This window comes from Carcharodon carcharias, chromosome 3 (assembly GCF_017639515.1).
Source record: "Carcharodon carcharias isolate sCarCar2 chromosome 3, sCarCar2.pri, whole genome shotgun sequence".
Lineage (NCBI taxonomy): Eukaryota > Metazoa > Chordata > Chondrichthyes > Lamniformes > Lamnidae > Carcharodon > Carcharodon carcharias.
The window spans coordinates 135,738,217-135,765,183 of NC_054469.1; the positions used below are offsets into that span (position 1 = coordinate 135,738,217).

At 42.3% G+C, this 26,967-nt stretch overlaps 1 protein-coding gene across 2 annotated transcripts in view; it reads right to left on the minus strand.

The window, feature by feature from the left end:
- The window catches only part of rapgef5a (Rap guanine nucleotide exchange factor (GEF) 5a), a 267,567-nt gene that overhangs the window by 85,475 nt on the left and 155,125 nt on the right, over positions 1–26,967 (minus strand). Inside the window, exons 10-11 of one of the 2 annotated variants that reach the window (XM_041183142.1) lie at positions 14,381–14,496; positions 13,944–14,032 (exon numbers count right to left, since the gene is read on the minus strand). In XM_041183142.1, the coding sequence (XP_041039076.1) occupies positions 13,944–14,032; positions 14,381–14,496 (205 nt within the window). The remainder of the gene's footprint in view (positions 1–13,943; positions 14,033–14,380; positions 14,497–26,967) is intronic. The other variant, XM_041183143.1, reaches the window with a different exon arrangement.

Below are 26,967 nucleotides of genomic sequence, written 5' to 3' on the forward strand. Positions count from 1 at the left end.
TCATCTCAAACTGAAAGCAAAATACAGTGGATGCTGGAAATCACTCCAACCTGCCTACTTTTAGTCTTAATAGCGGCAGAATGGTTGGGTGTGGGGGCTGGGGATGGTGAGTGCAGGCAACCAACCCACCCTAAGGAGATGGGTTGTTTATGTAAATATTTTACTGAGATGATGTACCTCACATTTTATTTTTCTTCCAGCTCTACTGCTGGCCAGTGGGTTTCCCAGACCTCAGGAAACCCGGCAGCTAAAAGGAGGTTAGGATGGCTGCATAGAAGAGGTAACAGCTTTTCCTGCACACCTCTTAATCACCCGCAATCCAATTCCTCTCCCACCATTTGTCCCTTCCCCATGAAGGAATCTCAAGTGATCGGATCCTCTTATGATCACTAATCCCCCATAATCACTGACAATTCTGCAATTGTCAAACCCTAGCTCTGTCCCCGAACTCTCTCCAACCCCTTCCCTTCACCCCCACGATCACCAGTTGACCCTTTTAACCACACTGTGCCCACCCCAATCCCCTCTGCAATCACTATCTTGAATAGCAGGAACACACCTGCTCTATCTCCTGAGCTATGATCTCCCCTGCAGGGTTCTCTACCTGACAGGGTGCCAAGCCTGTCAATCAATGCTCCACAGCAATAATTATGAATTGAAACAGCTCTCTGTGCTATATTTTCAGTATTGGCACTGCTAAAATAAACACTGTATGGTTAGTTTGTGCTGTGTTTTTGTTATTCTGTCATATTGAACTGAGTCATACAGATTCGGTAGGCCTCATGAATTAAACTTCAGTCAATGTGTATGTGGGCAGCATTAGGCTCAACTCTGATACTTCCCATGGTTGAATATCTTACTGACACTTATTATCTATATCTTTGAAAGAAAAAAGAAAGATTTGTATTCATGACCTCACAATGTCCAAAAGCACTTTGAAGCTAAGGAAGTACTTTTCAAGTGTTGTCACTGTTGTAATGTAGGAAATGTGGCAATTGATTTGTGCATAGGAAGCTTCCACAAAAATGTGTGATTTTCTATTTTAATCTGTTTTAGTGATATTGATTGAGGGATAAATATTGTCTAGTGAATTGGGGATAAGTGCCCTGCTCCTCTTCGGAATATTGCCATGGGATCTTTTATGTCCAGCTGAGAGAACAGACAGAGCCTTGGTCTATTGTTTCATCCAAAAGACAGCACATCCGACAGTGCTGCACTCCCTCAGTATTGCTATGGAGTTATTTGGCTCTTGACATTTTCTTCATAGTGCTAAATGTTGGATCTGACATCATAGGGCTGAGGTGTTGATTTCTCTCCTGACCGAATGTGGAAATTGATCGCATGTGTATTGTATTTGAATGTCTTTGTGTGCATACTTTGTAGCTGAGTGTGAGTTTTCTGTGAACCCTGGGAGTAGGTGGAAAACACTTGTGTTTTTTACTTGTCTGAGAGAAATATGAAGCAGCATCTCACTACAAGTAGGAACTTGTTTCTTAAAACTATTTCTTTTACAAATATTCATTAAATTCCACTGGCAATGACATGAGATTATTCAGCCTATTCCCCCAACCTCATTGCACCTCATTGCCTGAGAGTGAAAGGCATCAGCATGTCCTATGTGTCACACATCATTTTGGACAGACATGCCATCACTCCTACTGCATATGAATCAGGTCTCCTTACTTTGGAACACAATGACTTTTACCATACAGCTGCAACATTTTATCACAGTTGTTATCCGGTGGCTGAGCTGTACTGCTAATGATAGAGTTGATCTGCGGACACTTCTTGGCCAGGATTTTCCAGTCATTGGGCAGGTTCGGCCGCGAAACAGACTGCTGCCTGCGATCAGGCCGCACTGCCACTTCACGCTGGCCAGCCAATTAGCGGCCAGCCAGCGTGAATTGCACGCTGCAGCATTTGGTGCTGCCTGAGTTTGGGGGGGGTGGGATGGAGAGGGCGAGGGTGCAATTTCACACATGCACGTGGGTGCACAGAACTGCCTCAGGAAGTTGAAGCCTTTTGAACAGAAAAAAATAAAGAATTTAAAAATGTTAATAATATGTCCCCGCTCATGTGACTCTGTCACATGAGCAGGAACATGTTATAAATTAGTTTGAAAAAATTTTTTTTTTAAATCACTGAACAAAACCTCATCCTGCCCGTGGATGAGGTTTTGCAAAAAATCCAAAGGCCTCTTGGTTTTCTAGCCTGCCCGCCAATCGTAAGGTTAGATGGGTGGTGAAAAATGCCATTTAGTTAGAACTTTAATGCTCTTAATAGACCTGTTAATTGCCAGTGGGTGCACTGCCTTTTGTGCCTGCTGTCTGAAATATTGCCCAAGTGCGCAATGATGTCGGGACAGTTGCCTGATGTCATCGCACGTCATTTTACGCTCATTCGGGTCGGGCGCGTGCCCTCTGACGAGCACAATATTCTGCACATTAAGTTTATTTACTACATACTCAGCAGCATCTACACATGTGCTTTCAACTCCAACTCTATCTCTACACTGCCTGCTGAGGAAGCCTGCGCTGCTCTCCTATTGGTTACTGCAGATCATGTGATCTTCCTTAACAAATATTATTCTTAAGGGTACATTACACACTTAATAAAACCAGTCTGCCCAGGACAGCCTGAGGCAGTCACACTTAGTTAGCTGGTCCTGTTGGCAATCAAATGTGGAAATTAGGGCTTCTATCCCCTTTCTGTGACATAAATATTTAATATTTTAAACACTTTGCAATTATAGTAGCCATCGTATAAGCTATAGCAAAATTAACAAAGAGTGTTTTTAACTCTCTGCTACACTGTTATAATGCCAACAGTACATGGACATATGTTGAAGATATCAGAAAATGGTTTTCGGTAGAGAAATTGCAATAATCGCCAAAAGAACATCAGAAAAGGGACAATTCCCTTTTACAAACATATGAAGATACAAAAATGATAGGCAGGAAATAAGCAGCTAGTCCATCAAACTTGCCAACACCATGGCGGCTGAACCATCATGTCAAAACACTTTTCACCATTCCTTTCTGTACCTCCTCACAGCCCTCTAATTTTCTGGGACCATAAAATGGAAAAACAAAGTGCTATAAAGGGAAAAAAATACTCTGGAAAATCCCGCCCCTGCAACCCATCCCCCCTGTCCCAAACACCCCGGCAATCAAACTCAAGGCTGGAACTGGCACATATTTAAACTCTAGTTTTCTTCAGAATCACTCTGATAGTGATTTTCAATATCACTCATGATATTGTCAATGATTTGCACACCTAGACCCTGAAATTCCAAAAGAAACTGGAAGAACCCCCACAGAAATTTAATTGCATAAACTTGGAACATCTGAAAGGTTAATTACCATTGCTCTAAAGTGCATTTTATTTCTACCTTCATTTCCTGTTCAATCATTTCTTCTCTCTTTAAGGTGTTGTCTCATTGCCAGGGTACAGTATCACAGATGTTAATCATTCTCTGACATCTTAATAATGTGGCCTCAGGTGAGCGTGGATAATAAATGTTAGCAGGATACTTAGCCATAGGGTGCAAGGAAGCTCAGCCTAATCCTCAACTGAATACTCACTGAATAGCTGATCAAGATCAGGAATTTTAGCTGATTTTCTGTTCTCTAACCTGGGTGACTGAAACGAGTTGTGGCTTTTTCTAGCACAATCTGAATTAGATGAAGGAATTCAGCACAGACCATGGTTTCAACTTGGGTAGTTTCTGCTCTCTATGTTTCAGCCTCTCATTGCCTTTGAGGACACCCTGAAGTTTAAAATGTAACACATCCAGTCTGGCACAACATAGGCAAACAAGTTGAATGCTCAACAGTTACATCAGTAGTAGGGAAAATGCTAGAATTTATTGTAAAGGATGGGGTAAATGCACACTGGATAATAATGATCTGATTCGGCATATTCAACATGGATTTATGAATGGGAAATTATGTTTGACGAACCTGTTGGAGTTTTTTTGAGGATGTTGCTAACAGTTTTGATAAAGGGGTGTCAGTGGGTGTCGTATACTTGGATTTTCAGAAGGCTTTTGATAAAATCTCCTCCGGGGGTTGGTTAGCAAAATTAAAGCATGTGGGTTAGGAGGTAATATACCAGCATGGATTAAGGATTGGCTAACAGGCAGAAAACAGACAGCAGGAATAAATGGGTCATTCTCACTTTGGTAGGCTGTAAGTAGTGGGGTACTACAGGGATCAGTACTCGGGCCCCAGCTGTTCACAATATGTATCAATGATTTGGGTGTGGGGACCAAATGCAATATTTTTAAGTTTTTTAAAAATTCATTCATGGGATGTGGGGTTGCTGGCTAGGCCAGCATTTATTGGCCACTTCTAATTGCCATTGCGAAGATGGTGGTGAGCTACCATCCTGAGCCGCTGCAGTCCATGTGATGTAGGTACACCACAGGGCTGTTAGGAAGAGAGTTCCAGGATTTTGACCCAGCGACAGTGAAGGAATGGTGATATATTTCCAAGTCAGGATGGTGAGTGGCTTGGAGGGGAATTTCCAGGTGGTGGTGTTCCCATGTGTCTGCTGCCCTTGTCCTCCTAGTTGGTAGTGGTTGTGGGTTTGGAAGGTGCTATCTAAGGAAGTTTGGTGAGTTTCTAAAGTGCCTCTTGTGTCATCAAAGATGACACAAAGCTAGGTGGGAATGTGTGGTGTGAGGAAGATGCAAAGCAGCTTTAAGAGGATTTGGACAGACTTAGTGAGTGGACAAGAACCTGGCAGATGAAATATATGTGGAAAAAGGTGAGGTTATCCACTTTGGTAGGAGGAACAGACGCACAGAGTATTTCTTAAATGGTAAGGTATTAGAAAGTGTAGATGTACAAAAGGACCTGGGTGTCCTTGCCCATAAGTCACTGAAGGTGAACATGCAGTTGCAGCAGGCAATTAGAAACATAGAAACATAGAAAATAGGAGCAGGAGTAGGCCATTCGGCCCTTTGAGTCTGCTCCATTAATCATTATGATCATGGCTGATCATCCAACTCAATAGCCTCCTCCCACTTTCTCCCCATATCCTTTCATCTCCTTCACCCCAAGAGCTATATCTAACTCCTTTTTGAAAGCATACAGTGTTTTGGCCCCAACTATTTTCTATGGTAGCGAATTCCACAGGCTCACCACTCTCTGGGTGAAGAAATTTCTCCTCATCTCAGTCCTAAACCCCGTATCCTTAGACTGTGAACCCTGGTTCATAATGGCCTTTATTTCAAGAGGATTTGAGCACAGGAGTAGTGAAGTCTTGCTTCAATTGTATAGAAACTTGGTTAGACTGCATCTGGAGTGCTGTGTGCAGCTTTACCCCTTACCTTCAGAAGGATATTATTGCCATAGACGGAGTGCAATGAAGGTACACCAGATTCATTCCCGGGATGGCAGGACTGTCTCATGAAGAGAGAGTGGGAAAACTGGGCCTGCATTCTCTCGAGTTTCGAAGAATGAGAGTTGATCTCATTGAGTCCTACAAAATACGTAAAGGGATGGACAAGGTAGATGCAAATAAGATGTTTCTCTGGTTGGACGTCTAGAATCAGGGGACATAATTTCAAAATAAGGTGGAAACCAGGTAGGACCAAGATGATGAGAATTTTTTTTACTCAGAGGGTTGTGAATCTTTGGTATCTACCCCAGAGGGCTGTGGAATCTCAGTCATTGAGTATGTTTAAAGTAGAGATTGACAGATTTCTAAATATGAATGGCGAAAAGGGACATGGGGATAGTGTGGAAAAAGGCATTGAAGTGAATGATCAGCCATGATCATACTGAATGGCAGTGCAGGCTTGATAGGCTGAATGGCCTACTCCTGCTCTTATGTTGCTATGTTCTTTTTGTAAAGATGGTTTGTATAATTTTGTTATTTTGTTAATTAAATTAATCAAGAATCAGCTACAATTTACCAAAAAAACAAATATCTGAAGTGACTGTTAAAACATGGTGTAATCATTCCATATTTTCTCAGTGTGGAATATTCTGTGAATAAAAATTGGATAATATTTAATAAGAACTATGGAAAAGTAATAGTATCAACATGATCAGAACAAATCAGTGAAAGAGCTAATAAAAATGTTCCAACAAAATACTTAGGCTAGGAAAGGGACAAATCATCTGTCAGGATTTTTACTTCAGCAACCTTTTTGGAAAGTGCAAGTGTGTGGATAATGGGTACAAAGGAAATTGGGCTTAATTCTGATGCTCTCCAAGGTGAATAGCTTGCTGGGCCTCACTGTCTAGATTGATACAATGGCTGCCGGAACAAGGTACCAAAAAGCTGCCAGTGTCATGGAGCTGAATCATTACAGTGAATCAGCAACTTCAGGAGAAAGGAGGAGGAAAGGTCAGGGTAAAAGACACAGCAATATTCCCTTTGGACCAAGCAATAATGTAGTCGAATGTTTGCCTATTGATTAAATACGACTGCGAGTATTAAAAGTTATAGGACTAATGTACTAAGGAAAACTAAGACCACGCTGCTTTTCTTATGAATGAATCATAGCCCACAGATATAAGGGATTGTCTTAATTGGGTTAAAGGATATCAATCAATACAATAATTAAAGGCCCTAACAGAGGATGTTACAGAACATTGTACAAAGGCTGAAATGCTGTGTGTATCTGGCAGAGATATACTACTTTTGGAACTGGCCTGCATAAATAAAATCCTGACTATGAGGCATTGTCATGATTTACAGCAGTTATATCTACAACAGTGGAATCTTTCAGTCACTAAAGATTTCACAAAACCTCATTGATTGTCGTGATTTTCTCTTAACATTTAATGATCAGTGCAGCTCACCGCTGTGCTGTATTGCAGAATGGAGTGTGCTGGCAAACTCACAGTTGTGCTTCAGTGATTGACGGGAAATATGCTGGTTGTGCCTCAAGGCGTTAACAGTTAAGTGAAGAGTTGGAACTCAGCATTCAGAACTGTTGGATAATTCCTGCAGTAACTTGCAATGCCTCTGAACATTGCATTGTATTACACGCAAGTTAAAACACATACCAGTGTGTTCTGAGAAAGTAATAATTAGGTTAGATAGGCCACACTAACTGCAAATTAAGATTTTATATCCTGCTGCTATTTTTAAACATTAAAAACATGCTTCCATTTAAAGCATTTAACATTTTTCAAGGGGTTTTGAAAAGAACATCAGTTCCTTATCAATTGATGAAAATTTACACAATAATTTAATTGAGATATCAAATCAAGTAATTAGAAATAAAAATCAGACTGCCTCATTGGATACTTTGAATTATAAACAAAAGTCCTGAAGGCAGTCACTGTCCCATCAATTTTCCATAATCTTTATCTAGAATTTAACCAAGGCTCCCTCAACAGCACCTTCCAAATCCACAACCGCTACCATCTAGAAGGATATGGCAGCAGACACTTGGGAACACCAAAACTTGGAAGATCCCCCCCCGAGCCATTCACCATCCTGACTTCAAAATATATCGCCGTTCCTTCACTCTGCTGCATCAAAATCCTGGAACTCCCTCCCTATTGCACTGTGGGTGTACCTACGCCACATGGACTGCAGCGGTTCAAGAAGGCAGCTCACCACCAGCTTCTCAAGGGCAACAAGGGATGGGCAATAAATGCTGGCCCAGCCAGAGAAGCCCACATCCCATGAATGAATTAAAAAAAATGTCTGGGAAGGAGGTCAATGGAGGTGAGCTGTTTGTGCAGTGGACAGGAGAGGGAAGTTGAGAGAGACTACAGTGGTGCATACAGTGTGCAATAGTCATGGTGCAGGATTAGCAGTCTAGGGCAAGAGTTTATGTCCCATGGCTGGGCGTGTGCCTGACCTGATCGAGCATAAAATAGCATGTGATATTTCGGTCGGCGGGCATGCACGAGAGTCGGCAGTGCGCCCACCAACAATTTAAAGGCCTATTAAGGCCCTTAATCAATTAATTAAAAGCAATTTTTCGCTGCCCGTCCAATCTGACGGGTGGACGAATCAGCCAGGCGGCCTTTGGATTTTTTAGGAAACCTCATACACAGGCGGGATGAGGTTTCCAGCAATAATTTTTAAAAATTTAAAAAATTTACACACTATTTCTAATACGTCCCTTTTCATGTGACTGAACCACATGTGGGACATGTTTTTCTCACCTTATAAATCTTTATTTTTGTATCCACAATTCTTCAGCTCCCTGAGGCAGCTCTGTACCCTCAGGCAGCTTTTTGTGCGTGCTCCCCTGCACATGTGTAGACTTCAGCGCTCACCCTCCTCTCACCCCCACCCCAGTGGCACTGAGCTCCTCAGCGCACCTTTCACGTTGGCTGGCCATTAATTGGCCAGCAAGGTGAAATTGTGGTCGGGGGCCAATCATGGGTGACGGACCGTTTCCCAGCCACTCCTTGGCTCGCCCACTGTGCCTACCTGATGACTGGAAAATCCTGCCCCTAGGGATCAGATTATGGCAAAATTTAATTCAACTAGCATTAGGGAAAAAAGCAGTGAAAACCGCAATCCCAGTTGGTTTACTAACATCCTTTAAGCCTACCCTACATTTAACTCCAGTCCTCCACTACGTGATATGAGAAAGAAGGTGGCCATTAGTACCAACTAGGGTTAGAGGAGCACATAGTGAGAGGTATATGAAATAACAGAATAATAAATAGGAATGAGTGTGTTATACATAGGAATTAGAAAAGATGTCAATGAAGGGATTGTACATAGGTATGAATAATATATAACTAGGGTGCAATATATAGAGGTTAACACATAAACAGGAGAGGGATATGAAAGATTTCAAGTGGATTTCTAAGCTGCTTTCATTTTGCTCTTCCAACTATCATCACACAATCTGCTTGGTCATTACAAGGAAATACAAATTACATCATGGTTAGGAAAGAATGAAAGCATGTTACAAGTGCATTAGGATTCTGAGAAATATCACTGTCTGGCATCAGTTCATGAGGTATCTGTTAGTGCACATAACAACATTCATTATGAGCAGAATTTTACGCTGATCAGGCGGGCATGCGCCTGACCCGATCCGGCAAGTGTCCTGACTCCTCCCGCGCTCGGACGATATTTCAGTCAGTGGGCGCGCGCAAAAAACTGAAGCGCACCTGCCGACAATCAAGAGGCCATTTAATGTCAATAACAGCGCAATTGTCTTTAATGTTATGTCGCCCATCCAACTTTACGGCTGGCTAACAGGCGAATCAGCCAGGTGCCCTTTACATTTTTCATGAAACCTCATCCAAGAGTGGGATGAGGTTTCCATGATGAAATAAAATAAAAATAAAAATCTGTGGGCAGCATTTTTAATCATGCATATTTTCAGGTGCCAGATTGGGATGCTTGAACATTTTTTTTCTGCTTTTCAAAACTTTATTCGAGGATTTTCGGGTCTGCAGCTCCCTGAGGCAGCTCTCTGCCTTCAGGGGGCTTTTTCTCAGCGCTGGCCCACACCCGCACTGACTTCAGCGCCCGGCCTCCTCCTGCCCCATTAATTGGCCAGCCAGCATGAAATCGCGATCGTGGGCTGATCGCGGTCAGTGGTCCATTCCCTGGCCAGTCCTGGGACCACCGATTGCACCCGTCCGCCAAGCTAAAAACTCTGCCGTGTGTGTGTAGCACTTTGGGACGTTTTTTGAGGGATGTAATAAAGCATTATAAATGTAAAGCTGTTAAAGTCAGATTTTATTGCTAACTTAGCTTTTTGGGGAGCCTTTCAGTGTTTATGTTTAGCCTTGAAAACTGGGAGAAATCAGGGGAAAATCAATTGATGCCGGTAACCATTTTACTTTGAATATTATTGGGCCTCAGAAAACAAGAAATGAGTTAAACTAAATGACAGCCCACAGTTATTTACAAATCAGCAGTGGGGGAATGTGAAAGTATGAAAAATTGAATAAAAGGAAGTCAAGTTCACCCTGATATGTATACCTTCAATGTGTAATGTAGGCTATTAAATTGTTTTGATTGCTCAGTTGCTTTGGCCCTAAGATCTGGAATGCCCTCCTTATACCTCATTGTCTCTCTAGTGTCTTAAAATGTTTTATTATGTTAAAGGCACTATACAAATATAAGTTGTTGTTATATGTAGCTCACATATCACTTTCTTTTCTCTCAACCTATTATTTTATTTGTGCCAAGAGCATACGAAACTACTTGAAACTCAAAATTCACAGAGTCGGGATAAATATATTAAACCAACTATGTGCACTAACAGCTATCACCAAGGCATTGTTTTCATTTCTTATAGAGTTGGTCTTGGATTATATGGCAATATATTTCACTTTCACCATGTAAACTGGGAACAATAGAATTCAGATCTCTCCTTAATCTATAAAAAATATTTTTTTTGTTTTGGGAAAACTGGGAAGCTTTCAGTCCTTGGTAATGACTTTGAAACATAGCAAAATAGTTATGCGTCTTTACTTGTATCTCTTGCTCAGTCCATTAACATAAATACACTGAAGGCATAAATATCATTCAGAAATATGGGCCAGAATTTTACATAGTAGTAGCGGTCGCACGCTCAACCCGAAACAGGTTCAAATCTTGAGAGAAGACGCCCCAACGTCAAAGTGCACTTGCATGATATTATGGTCAGCGGGCGTGTGCAGGAATCAGAAGCACACCCACCAACAATTAATCAGCCGCTTAGCGCAATTAAAGGTGCAATTGAAGGCAATTTTAGGTTGCCCCTGCGACTTTTTGGCTGTCACACGGGCAACACAGGCAGGCGGCCAACTCGTTTTTTCACTTTTCTCATCCATAGATTGTGTGAGTTGTTAGGAGTCCAGGTGTGTGCATTCACCTGTTTTCTGATACTGAAAGGGGAGGCAGGATATGATATGCTTGCACATTGTGCTAGAGACTAAACTCCAAAGGCAAGTGTCACTCAATAGGAATCACAAGCACTCAATTTGTTGTCAAAATGTAGTCTATTTCATGTATGTTACTCTGAAAAGAAAAACAACTCTATGTTTTTCTATGATTCTTGCTGATCTTAAAAATCACTTTGTTATTGACAACACAGCAAAAGCTCTTGGGAATTAAGGCCTTGTGTAGGTAATAAAATGAAGGTGAAAAGGTTAGAATAATTAAGTAAGGATCACAAGTAACACAACTGCTATAGTAAGTACCTATATGAGAGATATAGGCTGTTTTTCAATGTTGTAGTTTGGTTGAAACAGTACACAATTTATGAACAGTATCTGAATTTCAACATTGAGTTACACCCACTTTCTTCCCAATATTGATATTCTTTATAAATTAATGTTACATGCGTGTTTTCTTTTAAAATGACGACTTTACTGTCATGAGTTAATATTGGTTGGCAGGATCACATGGCAGCTGGAAATATATTACAGTTTTGGTGGCGTAAGTACTGCAAATATTTGCCTTATAGGAGTAAACTGCAAAGTTGGAATTTTGTAATAGCTCACCTTATTCTTTGCTAAGCATCATGTGCAGAATTATGCACTTATTAAATTGTTCTAAAACATTCTGCTGGAAGCATATAAAACTGAATATGACAGTGTACAAAACACAAACAAAATAAAGAAAACCAGAGCGACATTATTTTAAGTTCAATAAATTCGAGTTGCACTACTTTTAAACAAAGTCAAAAATAAGAGCAGAGAGCAAAAATAGTTCACTTAATCCAATAACACATTGCAATAGCGATTTTATGGGGAGAATTTTCAGTTCGGGATGTAAAATGACGTGGGGTGATGTTGGGCGTGCGTCCCGAGGTCACTGCATGTCATTTAGATTTTCAGATGCGCAAAAGAGCACACTCCTGATTCAGGGGACTTCCCCCCCACCCCCCCACCCCCCACCCCCGCCCCCCCAACCATCCGCACAGGGAGTGCACAGCGCTTCCAGGTGTGCGTCATGCTGGGCGACCCCTTAATTGGCCTGCCCATGTAAAATGGCAGCGCGGACCCAATCAGGGATGCTGATCAGGTCCTTGCCTGCCTGCCCCCGCACAACCCCCTCAACGGGGGGTGGGGGGGGGAATTCTCTCCTATATAAATCTTATTTAGAAAGTGATGACATGAACAATTCTTTATGTTCATCTGTTTCTTCTGGTTGCTGGAGGCTCCCCAGCAGAAATACATTTTGTTTCTCTCAAAGACAAAGCTTCAAAATTCAGACAATTGGGGAGGATTGTGCAATCAAATTATGAGCCGACAAATGGGAACGATTTTAACCCAGGCCATTTTAGGAGCGGGAGCCCACAGGGCCAGAGGGAAACTCCTTCAGAGAGTTCACCATGAAGCCCAGGCTAATTTAACTCCTTGGCTTACTTTCAATAAAGCAGACCTGTCTCCAAACTAAAACTGGTTGGAGTGATGTCAGGGCTGGTGGGCAAGAACAGAAAGTGGGTTGGGAGCCCCAGGACACTGGGAATGCAAAAGAACACCTGGCATAAAGTTAGTGCTGGGGAGGGGTTTAAAGGAAGAAACCAGCACGAAGAGGGACAGACAAGGTCGGGACTGTTTCTCTTAGCCCACAAGGATTCCATATGAGAGTAAATTTTAATCCTCATGTTAGTCTCCTCAGGCCACTCCATGCTTTCCCACCAAGCCATGCTGTTGTGTTTGATGCCATGGAGTCAATAACTAGCAGAAGAAGCAAACCAAGAATACATTTTTTTTAATGCTTTATAGAGCCCTGCAGAACCACTAACACTGTGACACAGTGGCTCAGATGCCATCCCTCCCTCACCCTGCTAACATGAGAGCCTGCCAAAAGCCATTGTACAACCCTGACCCCAGATTTTAGATAGATTTAAGGTTGTTTGAAATGGGTGGATGGAAGTTCCACTCTGCCCTGCTTCAGGCCTCCCCAAGAATCCCAATGCTGAAAAAGGCAACATTGTTTATTCAGGGACATACAGGATTTTGGAAATTTTCCAACATTGCCCAATTAACTGCAGCAAGGCGCAGTCAAGATCCAAAATAATGTGCAACGCATTCTATAGAATCCCATGGGTTTGATCACTAAGCTAGAATTTAATATGAATTATAATCAAACTTTTAGCACAAGCAAACAGCAAAAGTAATGTTTCAGTTTCAAGTGCTTTCACTAAATGTATTGTGTCACTGTTTGGCTCAAAGTGTTTTAACAAGGCTCATGATAAGACTACTGTAATATATGCAGATTATTTTCTGGCGCAACGTTCATCACCATATAAAAGTCAACAGTAATGAATGATTTGTATTTGCCTTACTTCTGAACCTGATTTATTTGACAGAGGTGTACACATAACCCCTAGACACAAAAAGTGAACCTCATATGATTCAGCAATTGACCAGAAGAATTGTAGGGTTGATGTTGACATTTAAAGGTCAGTAATAGTTTGGGATTGTTTATTCTCTTTGTTTTAAAGCTGCCATTAGGTGTACAATGCTCATTTCATTCCTCTAATTATTGTTAGGTAACAACAGTGCTTTACCACTTAATACATCATGAGGAAATCCTATCTCATGTATTATGTCACCACTTAGAATACAGATAGCCTCTCCATCTTTCCATCCGGAGCATAGTGCATGATTCAGAACCATTTTCATTCATTTTGTTATGGATTTATAATTTGTATCACAGGAAGGAAGAAATAGTGTTAACTAACATGGTGAAAATCATTGCTTTGAATTTAGCTTTCTGCAAACGATCATTTAAAAATTTGCTTCCAAAACTAGAAAATGGTAACCAAGGGGTAAAACCTGATAAAGGTCAGTAAGATCTAGAGAGCTGGTTAAAATTCCTTGTGGTACAGTATTGTATAAACTATATTCAGTTAAGCAATTAACAAAAATATTTATGTAAAGAAAAATCAAAATAATAATAAATCGAACTTTCAGCACCATGCAAGATACACATATAAATATTACCTAATCATATAAACGTATCCATAGATTCAATGGCAGGATAATAGCCCTTACCTGTCTCTTTGCATTCACCTTTGCCCAGGTGTATATAGTTCAGCAGATGCTCCAGAATCTTCTCAGGGGTTCCAGCCACAACCATGTACCTATTAGACAGTATAGTTCCGACTGAGTCATCTTCTGCTGAAGACTGTGAAGGATTACTCCATTCATCCTCTGAATCCTCATCAATATATTTAAAATAAGGCACATCAAAAGCTGGCAAGGTCACATCAGTACAATCTTCAAAGATTTTGGAAACCCTTTTGTCTTCCATACAGGGATCAAAAACTCTTAGTATTGAACTTCCCATACTGTTCCCTTATTATTTTATTTCTAACTATTAAAGCATTACATAATTTCAGCGTTGTCTTTTGCTCTTTCTCACTGTTAGACTCCAGCTGATCTGATCCATCTGGCTGCTGAGTGCTCTGCAGAGTATGTGAACCACTTACCTCCAATCATTCCGGGCACTCCCTGCTGTGGGGGCTGGGCTAGATGACGACACTTTTTTCAGGATGAGTACATCTTGGCCTCGTTCTTTCACTCGAACTGTGTTCACTTCATCATTCTGTTACATGAGAGAAGAAGCAAATAATGGATTTTCAAGTATTTTGCACAAGGAGCTGAACAGTGCAGCTTCATCATCTGAAACAGAAATTGCTGTGCTTTACAATATTCACTTAGAAATCTGACTTCCTATTTTTCCCTTCAGTTAATGCTGCCAGCTCACAGCTAAATGCCAATTAATTGTTCACGCACAGGGGGCCAGTTTGCTCAGTTGGCTAGATGGATAGCCTGTGGTTCCGAATAACACCAACAGCACAGGCTTCAATCCCCATTCCAGCTGAGGTAGACTTGGGGCCTGTCTTCATGCCTGAACCTATGTAAAATCGTGGCATAAGCCGTGGTTCAGTGATCCTCGAATAATTGAGGAAGCTACTTGGAGGAGAATAGTTCATGAATGAAAGAGAATGGTCTTTAGTTTTTTTATTAATGTTTTAGCACACAATTTTTTTAACACAATTTTTTTCCCATTCATTTTAGATGTATTCAGATTGAAAGATGGGAGATTATGAAGCAATATTCCAACTCTGTCAAGTTTTTGTGTGGATTTACCACAATGGGAAAAATAGCATTCCAGGCAGTGACTTAGGATGGTATTAATGGGAAATTGCATATTTTGGTTTACAAACATACAAACAAAGAGCAGGAGTAGGTCATTCAGCCCCTTAAGCATGCTCTGCCAATTAATAAGATCATGGCTGATCTGATAGTAACCAAGCAACCCCCGATAACCTAGCACCCCCCCTTGCTTATCAAGAATCTATCCACCTCTGCCTTAAAAATATTCAAAGGCTCTGCTTCCACCACTTTTTCAGGAAGAGAGTTCCAAAGATTCACAACTCTCTGAGAGAAAAAATTTCACCTCATCTCTGTTTAAAATGGGTGGCCCCTTATTTTTAATCAGTGACCCCTAGTTCTGGATTCTCCCACAAGTGGAAACACCCCCTCCACATCCACCCTGTCAAGACCCCTCAGGATCTTATATGTTTCAATAAAATCGCCTTACTCTTCTAAACTCCAGTGGATACAAGCCTAGCCTGTCTAAACCTTTCCTGATAAAACAGCCTGCCCATTTCTGGTATTAGTCAAGTAAACCTTCTCTGAACTGTTTTCGATGCACTTTCATCCTTTCTTAAATAAAGTGACCAATACTGTACACGGTACTCCAGATGTGGTCTCACTACTGTTCTGTATAACTGAAACATAACCTCCCTACTTCTGTATTCAATTCCCCTCGCAATAAATGATAACATTCTATTAGCTTTTCTAATTACAGGTTCCATTAACTGCTGAAATGAGTTCACCACTCCCACATTGTTTAAGGTCTGGCTAAATGTGAGTTATAATGCTGGTACAATACGTAAAGAAAGAAGTGTTTGTTCCTATAACACATTTCATAATTTCAGAATATCCCTAACCGATTCACAGCCAATGAAATATTGGCCGAAATCTTCTGGCCTCCAGATCGTCAGAGATGGGACGTACGTTGGAAGATGCTTCTCTGGACCTTGCAGGTGTCCTGATGCTAGACATACATTGGAATTGCCCAGGAAGTTTAAACTTCTGATGGACAGATTCCCTGCTGTCCAGGCCCCTCTTGAATGTCTCTGACCCTGAGCTCAAGCAGACACTTGAGCCAGATACGCAGGACTTACCTGGATACTCATCCAGGAAATGTGAGACAGTTTAATACCTGGTCTAACAACTGTGTAACTCAACCAAGCAACACAACCAACACTCCCAGACCTTAAACAATGGGGGAGTGGTGAACTCATTTCAACAGTTGATGGAACCTGGGCAGCATCTTGTCAGCGATGATGTGGCCAATCAGAAGGCTGGCAGCTTAGCAGCCCCTGCAGCGCGCCTGGGGGCAGTGACCATCGCTGGTGGTGCACCTGGAGGAGGAGGGTGCAGTAATGACGGTGTGTCCTCAAAGCCGGATAAGTGGGGTCTGGGGGTATCAGCAATAGTCAGACAGTGGTGGGGGGGTGGGGTGCGCGTGCTGTAGTGGTTGGTGAGGGCAGGTGGCACTGTTGCTGCAGGGGTGGCCATTGCCACTGAGGGGGCCCACCATGGACTAATGGGTACCCAAACAGGAAGACACCTCCTGCCTTGAACTTGCCGGGATCCATTTGGGTTTACTTGATAAGCACCTTACCCAATGAGGGCCCATTCACCACTGGTAAAATGCCAAGGGAAGCAGGAAGAATCCCTTAATTGACTGGTGTCTCAATTGGGCATGGCTTTGAGGGCCTGTTCCCTGAGGGCTGGTATAATGCAGTCCTAGTATTTCAAGAAAATAATGCAGTAAATTTCCATTTCACTGTAAAACCAAAACATGAATCAATTAACATATTTTCACTAAATATTTTTAAAAATTTGTTCCTAGGATGTTGATGACATTGGCAAGACTGTATCCATTGCCCATTTTCAGCTGCTGTAAGGAAATGATTTTAGGCCATCTCCTTGAACTGTTGCCTTCCTTGTGGCAATGCAGCTTCCACACTGATGTTAAGTTGAGCGATCCATGACGTTGATCCACCAATGATGAATGACTGGCAGTATATGTTTGAATTACAAGCACCTGTGATGTAGACAGGAGCTTTGATTTGACAGTGTTCCCACAACATTGTCGTTCCTGTCTTTATTGATGGCATAGGTTTCAGGGAAGGAAGGTGCTGTAAAAGTCACCTTACTGAGTTGCTGCAGTGCATCCTCCAGCTCATGCACACTGCACTGCTGGTGGAATTCGAGTCCAGCAATATGGATACTGATCAAACAAACTGCCTTGTGCTGGATGATACAGAGTTTATTGAGTGTTGTTGTTGCACTAACCAAGGTGAGTGGTGAATATTCAATTATACCCCTGAGCATTGTCAATAATGAAGGACATTGAGGGATCAGGAGTGAGCTACTCATTGCAAACTACAGTCCCTTCTCTGCTCTTATAGCCATGTTTATTGATATGGTTAGTCCAATTCAGTTCAGCTTCTGGTCAGTGTGGAGCCCAAGGTGTTGATGGTGGAGGACTCAGTGATCAAAGATCAAAAGGTCAAGGAAAATGGTGGGACTTTCAAAGGCCATTACCTGGCAACGCGTGGTGTGAATGTTACCCGTCACTTGACAGCCCAAGTATGGATGTTGTCCAGGCCCTGCTGTAAGCTAGCAATGAGCTGCTTCATTATTAGAGAAGTTGTGAATAGAGCTGAAAATTGTGGAATTGTCAGAGAACAGTTCCACTCCTGACCATGTTCACCATTGATGAAGCAGCAGAAGATGGTTGGGCTGAGGACAGTTCCCTGCAAAACTCAATTACATCCTGTGCCTTTGATGATTTGTCCCTGATAACCGCAATGGCCTTGCTTTGCACAGGTTATGATTCTAGCTATTGAATCTATCTAATGAATTTTGCTCAGGATCCTTGATGCCATATTCAATTGGCTGCTGCTTTAAAGTCAAAGGCAATTACACTCACTTCCATACCTGGATCAAAATTGTGATTGGAGCAGATTGGTGCTAAAAACCTGAACTGAGTGTTGAGGACCAGGTTATAAATGAGTAGGTGTTGCTTGATGGCCCAATGGATGACTCCTTTCATTGGTTTACTGATTATTGGGCGGAGGCTGATCGGATTTTGTAAAATCATCTTTGAGCAACTATTTCACTCTGTGCAAAACCGTTTCTCATTCTCATCAAGAAGAATGCATGGGCAGTCAAAAAAAATAAAGTAGTGCTTCTTTATGTTCAAATGCTTGTTTTTTCAATTGAACAAAGCAACACACAAAGGAGAGAGGCACTTTAGAAGCATAAGAGATACAACAACAACCATTCCTTTCGAATACAATTTCAAGTTTATTTGCAATTAATTCTAGCTCTTATCTATTAAACTGCTTAACCATTGACAAGTCAGTGACAAAGAAAGGAGTCATGAACTCTTCATGACTATCTGACACAACGCTAAGTGAACAGAACGCTGCTTGTGTTAAAAGTGTAGGACCCCCAGTCATAGAGCCTCAAGAATTTCACTTAATGGCTCAGATGGAAACAAACAAAACTGAGAAAGGCTTTTTGTGCATCAGATTACGCTTAAGCCAATATGGGAACTCAAGACTGTTACCCTTACTGGTGAGGCACAACAATTTGAACTGCTACATTAATAGTCTTTTCAGCTCATTCCATGTCAACTAAAATCTGATCAGGCGCAATGTTTCTATACTTCCATATAGACCCAGGGTGGTAGGGGCGCAATTTTCAGAAGTGCATTCAAGTACTAAAGATCCAAGATTGGTTTTGAACTGAAACATCAGTTATGCTGCCTTTAGTGCTGCCTTGGTAAAGTAAGCCGGTCCTAGGAATTGTCCTGAGGCTTAATAAGAGGCTGCATGGCATTTTGGTGGCCAGCGCTTGCCCTAATCCCTCTTCTGAAAATAATCAGCTGTTTGAGATGTGGCTTTCAAGTGCTACTTAAAGTGGGACTTCATGTTCACTTACTGCTGGAATTATGAATGGGGGCTCTGAAACACATTGGAGAATTTATGGAACACTTTGTCAAGACATTACAAACACTAAAGTATTTATTCAGCAACTTCTCTGAGGATTTCACCTAAAAAAGTGGGTGCTGTGCTGGTCTACCTCATTGGACACCTTATAGGAGAGACCAGGAAAAGGGAGTACGTGGTCAGGGACATCTTGCTCGAAGCCCCCACTTGGTCTGGATGAGGAATGGGAGGAGGAGATGATAACAGTGCCAGCTGCTGTAGGAGAGAGGGACAGGAGGAAGAATCCTTCACAAAGGCAAGTTAAAATTATGATAATCAGCAATTAGGATGAATATCGTGTGCTAAATCCAGACTTTAAAGCAGGTGTGTTTTATTTTTCATTATCACAGCACCTGATTAGTGCCTTCCCAAAGTAAACCATCTCACCCTGCCCCCATCAGTTACCTTAACGCCAATGGTGAAAAAGATACTAGAATTGTGGGGCGAAATCTACTGCCCGATCCAATGGTGATTTTGGTGGCTGGGAGAGCATTCAACCAGGTGGGAAGGAGGTGGATGCACCACCCCCCCACCACCCCCCCCCCGCCCCCAACCGCCACCCCAACCTCATCCTAATTAAGCCCATGGCAGGAAGGCCTGTGCTGTGAATTGCCAGCTTCTGGGGGGGTGGTGGGGGAGGTCCCTCATTCAAAGGCACTCAGTGCCTGATCAAGGGAACCAGCATCGGGAAAGTTGCTGAGAGCAACCCTAGGCCCTTGCTGCTGACCCCTTTCCCACCTCTGGTCTGGGATCCAGTGACGATCCTAGGCCTCAGATGAGTGTTGAACTAACGGCAGCCACCACCTCCCTGGTGGTGCTGCCATTCAATAGAGCTGCCAGCTTGTAGTTGACCAGCAGCTCTCAGTGGGCAGGACTTTCACCCTGGGGTCCTTGGTCACTGGGAAGGCCTGATGTCAAGTGCACAAAATGCGGTGGGCCTCCCCGAAAAGAGGCGACATGGGGCTTTCACCAGATATCCAGCAAGACTCCTGTTGCTGCCACAAGATTTCACCCTTTGGGTCAAAGATCAGGTAACAAAATGTCTACAGACTGAGAATGCAATTAAAAAATCATCGGCATGAATTTCAAAAAGGAAGATCAACCTTAAATAATCTTAATTTCTTTGAAGTTACAGAGAAAGCAGACAAGAGCATTGTTGTTGATGCGGTACACATGAGGGTAGAAATTAGTTTAGCCCATTTATGGGCCTCAACAGCACCCCAGCATGCATACCTTAACAGAAAAGGCTAGGTCTGGACAAAATTGAGCCTAGGGCCTCATCTAAGTATTGCATATGAGTTGCCAGGCCCTATTGCACCACCAAGCTCTTCTCCAGTGTTCATTATATATTAATTGTGTTTAATTGTATGCAGGTGATGGGCATTAACGTATGTTCCTATAGACAGGAACAGACTGAAATTGTGATCATTGGGTTAGGAGGTGCATGTTTGTAAACAGAAGTTTATAAAGGTGTGAAAGATTGGCCTCAAAACCAGACAGTTTTGTCCTTCACTGTTTAGCTTTCTGGATAAGAACATTCAGGATTGAATTTCGGACAGCCTGACTCATTAGACCGCAATCACTAGGACTATGGAGATGGTGGAGGGAAGGAAAAGGAGCATTTCTCCACCTCCTGGCTTCACAGAAAAGCGTTATAAAAAATTAAAAATAACTTTTAGTTGGAATGCTGAGATGAGCAGGCCTGATGCTTGCTTTGCTCATTTTGACTTATTTAATAGAGGGCCACTTCAACAGCCATTAGGCTCCCAGCCAATTTCTTCAAGCTGTTTAATTCTTGTTTAAGGCATTTGACTGGGATTGGACGCAAGACTTCTCACTGTTAAATTGATATGTTTTGCGCCCAAAAAATGGGCGCAATGCAAACCAATTTCTACCTCAAGGACTTGCAGAAGGCCTTTGAGAAGTTGCTGCATGAGAGACTCATGACAAAACTCAGGGCATGTGGAATCAAGAACTGGTAGTGAAATCGATTGAAGGCTGGCAATAAACCAGAAAACAGAAGATCAGCATTAAAGGAAGCTTCTCAGATTGGCAAAAAGTGGGAAGTGGTGTCTTGCAGTGATCCACTAATGTTCATTACGTAAATGATTTGAACTCAGAAACTTGAGGCATAGTGTTACAATTTGTACATTATGCTGAATTGGATGGTATAGCTAATAATGTGGAGGAATGTCCCAAAATATGGAAAAGATATATAGGCTTACAGACTGAAGGGTATAAATGGCAAATGTAATTATATAATGCGTGAGGTGATTCATCTTGGTAGGTTGAATAAGAAGGCTACTTAATCCTTGAGAAGTAAGAAATTAATTAGGGTAGATGAGCAAGGAAGTCTTGGAAAGCAGATACATAAATCACTAAAACTATCAACAAAAATTGACAAGTACATGAAGTGTGCAAACTGGGATTAACCTCTAGAAGAATAAAATACGAAAGTTGGAGGGGGAATGCAATGCTAAATTCATATAAAACCTTAGTTCGATCACACTTGAGCATTTTGTGCAGTTGCAGTTTTTACAGTTATGTGTAGGAAAGAAGGGCCAGATGAATGAGTTAAGTGCCTTTATTGCACTGCTTGTGAGTCAAGAGGGGTAGGAGTATTTCTGCAAGGTTCAAAAACGTTACCTCAACACGATAGGACCCCAAGATCAGCCAATTCCCAACACCTCATGTTGTCTGACACCATCCCTCCTCCCCTTGTGATGTCTTATTTCCCCAAGATGTCTGACCCCAACACTCACACCAATCAATGCAATGTCTGACTAACCGACTGCTTTCCCACTGGAGAAGTATCCTGTCCATCTGTCTGGAGAGTTACAAAAAATCGAAACGATGTCCCATCATTAAATTCAGCCCTCATTTCTGGGTTTCTTGTCTGAAAATCGTTCTCCTTGCCACTTTTTTCTCACTCTGGAGGAAATCTCAAGGCCAGAGAGTACAAGTGGCACATGCTACATTCAGTGACATTATCATATTTTGAGTAATGGAAGATGTTGGCAAAATATAAAATATCGCGAGAGTATCCAAATTGTAATATTTATATTATTACATAAATATGCATATAGAGTAAAGACAGGGATATGAAAATTTTTCTGGCCCTATGCAGACGGGGTCAGAGAGGAGCAATGTCAGGATAGCTCCCAGAAGCATTCCCTCCTCTGTGGGACTTTCCCACAGGTGGGCTGGGAACTGGGTCAACTGCTTGCTCCATGGAAGTGGGCAGCCAATTAGTCCAATAAGGCCCCACTTAGGGGCTATTTTGAATTGGCTTTTTACCAACGTCAAAGCGGTCATCACCCCACCCCCACTCCCACCCCCCCGGCCACCCAACTCCCCCAGAAGCCTCCAGCTCAATCAATGAGGCTTCCCTGCTACAGGTCCCCTTGCACTCACTTACCTGCTTCGGAAGCACTCCCCTCTCTGAGTGGGGCTGTCAGCCTAACATTGCTGTGCGCCCTTGGAACCCACCTGTCACCCTTAATTGGTTGGCGAGTGCGAAGGTGGCCAATTAGAAGGCCACCTCCTGGAAAGTTGTGCCAGTGTGCGTGCTGATATCATGGGAGGAACTCAGAATGTCCATATGGGCCCGAGATTGGGATCTCGACTCCCACTGGGAAATTCAACCCACAGAGTTAGGTCACAGATTAGCCATGATCTCACTGAATGTTGGAAGAGGCTTGTGGAGTTAAATGGCCTACACCTGGTCCCAGATTCCTATGGGAAGCATTTTCCCGTCGGTGAGCGGGGGGCGGGGCCCGCTCACCGACACGTAAAATGATGCATGGTGACGTCGGGCAGTCATCCCGACGTCACCACGAGTCATTCTGATCCTCAATTTGGCGGGCACGCAGCAGAGTTGGGTGCGCATCCACCGAACTGTCAAAGGCCTATTAAGGCCTGTTAAAAACTAATTAAAGCACTTAACTGAGCTCCCGTCCAACCTTAAAGTTGACAGGCAGGTGAAGAGCCCGGGCGGCCTTTGCATTTTTCATGAAACCTCATCCACGGGCAGGATGAGGTTTCATGAAGGGTTTATTAATTAAAATAAAAAATTTTGAAAAAATTCATTGACACTGTCACATGAGGGGACATGTTTTAAAAGTTTTTTTCTCCTGCGTGAAAGAGCGCAGGGAACCACTCAGGGTATCCTCCCCTCCCTGCCTGCACAGGGAGCACTCAGCGCTTCCGGACACGTGTCACAATGGGTGGACATTAATTGGCCCGCCCAGGTAAAATGGCGGCACGTCCCTGCCCCCCGCACAACAACCCGCCGCCCCCCCCCACCGGTGGTTGGAAATTTCTGCCCTATGCTGCTATGACACCTTCTTTTACTTGTTTGAGCAGCTCTCTGCTTTGTTTTCAACTGGTGAATGATTGCAGTTGCAGAGTGTTTTTTGTAACCTTCAACATTTCTACATGTAACCTCAATCCTTCTGCTGATAATAAATATAAGTAAAATATGAACTAAATACATGCTCCTTTGATCTGTAAATTATAATAATTTTTTGCCTTCCAAGTTACTTTCCAGACCAAGGAAGTAAATGAAACTGAGTTGAAATGAATAGTTTATTGCATCCATAATAACAGACCAGAGTAGCCTAGTGCAGTAACACCTCTGCACTTAAAAGGATGGGGTTCAACGATCCTGTCTTTAACTGGTAATCAATTTGCATGAACTAATATCAAGAATAAGAAAATAAAGACTGTTGAATATTTTGAAGTAATTTCCGAGCTTTAAGGAATTGGTACATCAGTGATTCAAACCATTGCTGGAGTATAAACAAAAAAAATGATCATCAAATGATCCCAAAGGGCAACCGACACCTCTACAATTCTATTTTTGAACTACTTCCAAAGCCATTCAACAGCACTCAGAAACAAATAGAGCACAAGAGTATTTATTGTACTCCTTTGAGCTCCTTTTTGACTAAAGATACACAAATGATCTCCCATGGAAGAGGGCTTAGTAATGCTAAGAAAAAATGCCTCATGAAGATAAACCTTCCCAACAGATTTAATAATTGGACTCTCTCCCCCGTTGTATTGAAATATTAATGTCTATATTTCTCCAAAAGAGTTCTGAAATTGATTTCCCTTAGGATTTATTGAGCTTTTTGTTAAATTCTTCACTATAGTCTTTCTATCCAATGGGGAATTGAGTCTCATTCAGTTTTGACACATATATCACAAGTAGTTTGGTAATGTAAGAGCCATATGTTAACACTGCTGTTTCATTCCATGACAGTTTCTTGTTTCTTATATAAAGGCACAAGCGGCATGAGTCTTTGGGGGTGATTTCCCCTGGATACTTCTGACCCTTGTGTGGTGAGCAAGACAAGGTCTTGAGCTGCAACTCCAGATTAGCACCTCATTCAGCACAAAATTACATCTTTGTAAAAAATGTGAAGTACACTTTAGGAATGACGGTCCAAAGGATTGTTGAGGCTCTGACTGACAATTAAATTTCCCGCTAGCACTCATTAAAGAGATCCCATATGAGTTTGCAGCTTAGTAATGCAATTAATGACCCCTAAAAGCGACCAGCTAAATGGACATAAGGAAGTTGTTGGTGAGGATTGTGAGAAATGCTTCCTCAAAGCTGTGTGGTTGCATGTTCCCACGCAGGTCACACACAAGTTGGCTCCATTAATTTACTGCATGAGCTCGTCTATGCAAAAAAATTGAAGGGGCCACACACTTATGCAAATTGCCCGAGCACTCCAAAATAAATTAGAGGGTATATTGATTGTGTGCGTTATTTAATGCCACTGTTCACATGCTGTTGAAAGTCAGCTGACTAGACTGTGTTTGAAGAGGACCTTGAAGACATTTTGGAAGACTTTCCAGGGATATGTCAAGACTTCACCAATACTCTACCAACATCTTTCCTGGAAAATCTCTGAGGAATCCACCTAAAGGGAGTAAGTGTTGTGTTACTGTGCATTATTGGAGACCTCATAGGAATCACCAGGAGAAAGTTAGTGATGGGAATCTCGCCAGGGTCTGATTGAGGAATGGGAGGAAGGCGTGACACTAAGTAGAAACACACCAGCTGCTGCAGCGGAGAGGTACAAGAGGGACAGGTGGTGAAGTGGGTTCCTTCCCCTCCCTGGGTACAAAACGTGCCTCCTCCTCTGGACTTCCTTTACTAGAACCTCTAGTGTTGCATCCAAGAACCTGTGTGGCCTCTTCCTCAGTCCCTGAACCATTTGCCATGTTGCACTGTGTGTCAGCCAGTGCACTCCATGCCTTCAGTGAAAGTGTGTGCATGGAGGCTACATATATTAACCCAGGGAAAATTGCCCCTAACCACCAGTTAAATGTTAAATATGCAGGGCTCTGTTTTAGCACCCCTGGGCACATCTTAGACATGGTAATCAGTAATCAGCCCCAAAATTGCATGTTAAAACCAGATTTTTAAACAGGCATGTCTTTTTAACACTTGGCACCAGTTTCTACCCTTTCCTCAAAGCATTCCTTTTCTGTGAAATTTCCCAAGTACTATTTGGGAAAATGCACCAAAATAAGATCATCAACGTAAAATTAATTGAATTTAGTCCGACTTCTCAATTGTTTTATCTCCTTGAGTCTGCTAAGTGAAATGTAATATTTCTTGCACGCTGAAGCATATGTGTGTTCAACTCCAAATGCAGCTCACTTATTACAAACACATCGCCAAAGTCAATCGAAGCAACTTTTAGGAAAGCTGAAATATCTTTTTTTGATGGTCCAATTTGCTTAACATGTTGTTTGGCTTCCTCATGTTGTTAGCTTACATTAAAAAAATTCAGCAGGAGAACAAAATGGGATTTCCTGCTTTGTACTTAAGCTGATGTTTTTAGTAAAGTTATAGGCTCAAAGAGTTCCCTTCACCTAACCGGGAATCACTAGTGCACTGAGCTTAATCAAGAGCTTTTTACCATTTGAGTCTGTGATAAACTTTCCATTGATAACCCTAGGTGTTTTGTGTCAGTCACCTCTTTAAAAACTATAAGAAGGTCTTTATTTTCATTATGTAATAACATAATCACGTTTTTTTCAGCGATTTTGATATATTCACTTTTGAAGCATCCACTGAGTTCTATTTGTACAACACATCAATATTTGTAAATTTATTAAATGTCTCGAAAGTAATAGGTTTAAATATTCTATGTCAGGGCAAGTAGCTAATCTGCAATTAGTTAGATTTACCCTTGCATGATAAGGGTTTTAAATTATTGCATAGCAAGTTGCTGAAAGTGTGAGTTGGGAATCAGGGCACCTGAGATCTGAGAGACAGGGCAAGCTGTACATCTCATTAACCAAATGGATTAAAGGATTGTGAAATTAACAATGCAAACGCTGAGGGCAGAATCACCCCAGGTTTGTACTAAGTGCGGAAGTGGGAGTGAAAATAGTTGTTACACCGGCCGGCTGCAATGGCAGGTTTTCGGGCCGTACCATCTCATTCCCCGCATGTCCAGCTTCATTAATAATGCATTCCTGGGAAACACGCCAGATCGCTGGCAGGGTGATTCGCCCGCACCACTGTCACCTCAGTCCTTCAATAATCCGGGCGCCATATTTAATGGGGCCCCTGCACAGAGCTAGCACTATCCAAGGGACAGAAAGCTGCTGGAAAGTAATGGCTGCCAAAGGGAGGAAATACGCTGCCCCCAAATTTAACACACTCCCTCGGGCATTCACTGGGTGCAGTGGACGCCCACCATGAATTCCACTACCTCCATTCAGGGCAAAGATCAGCAAGCAAGGTCACCACTCCAGCATGGGAGGCGGGGGTAGCAGTGGTCAGTGTCAACGCCCTGCAAAAGAGGACAGCCACCCAGTGCCAAAAGAGGATGAATGATCTCCTCCATTCCTTCAGGTTAGGTCACCATTCTCAACACTCCTCATCGCTGGCATGCTCATCTTCGAGG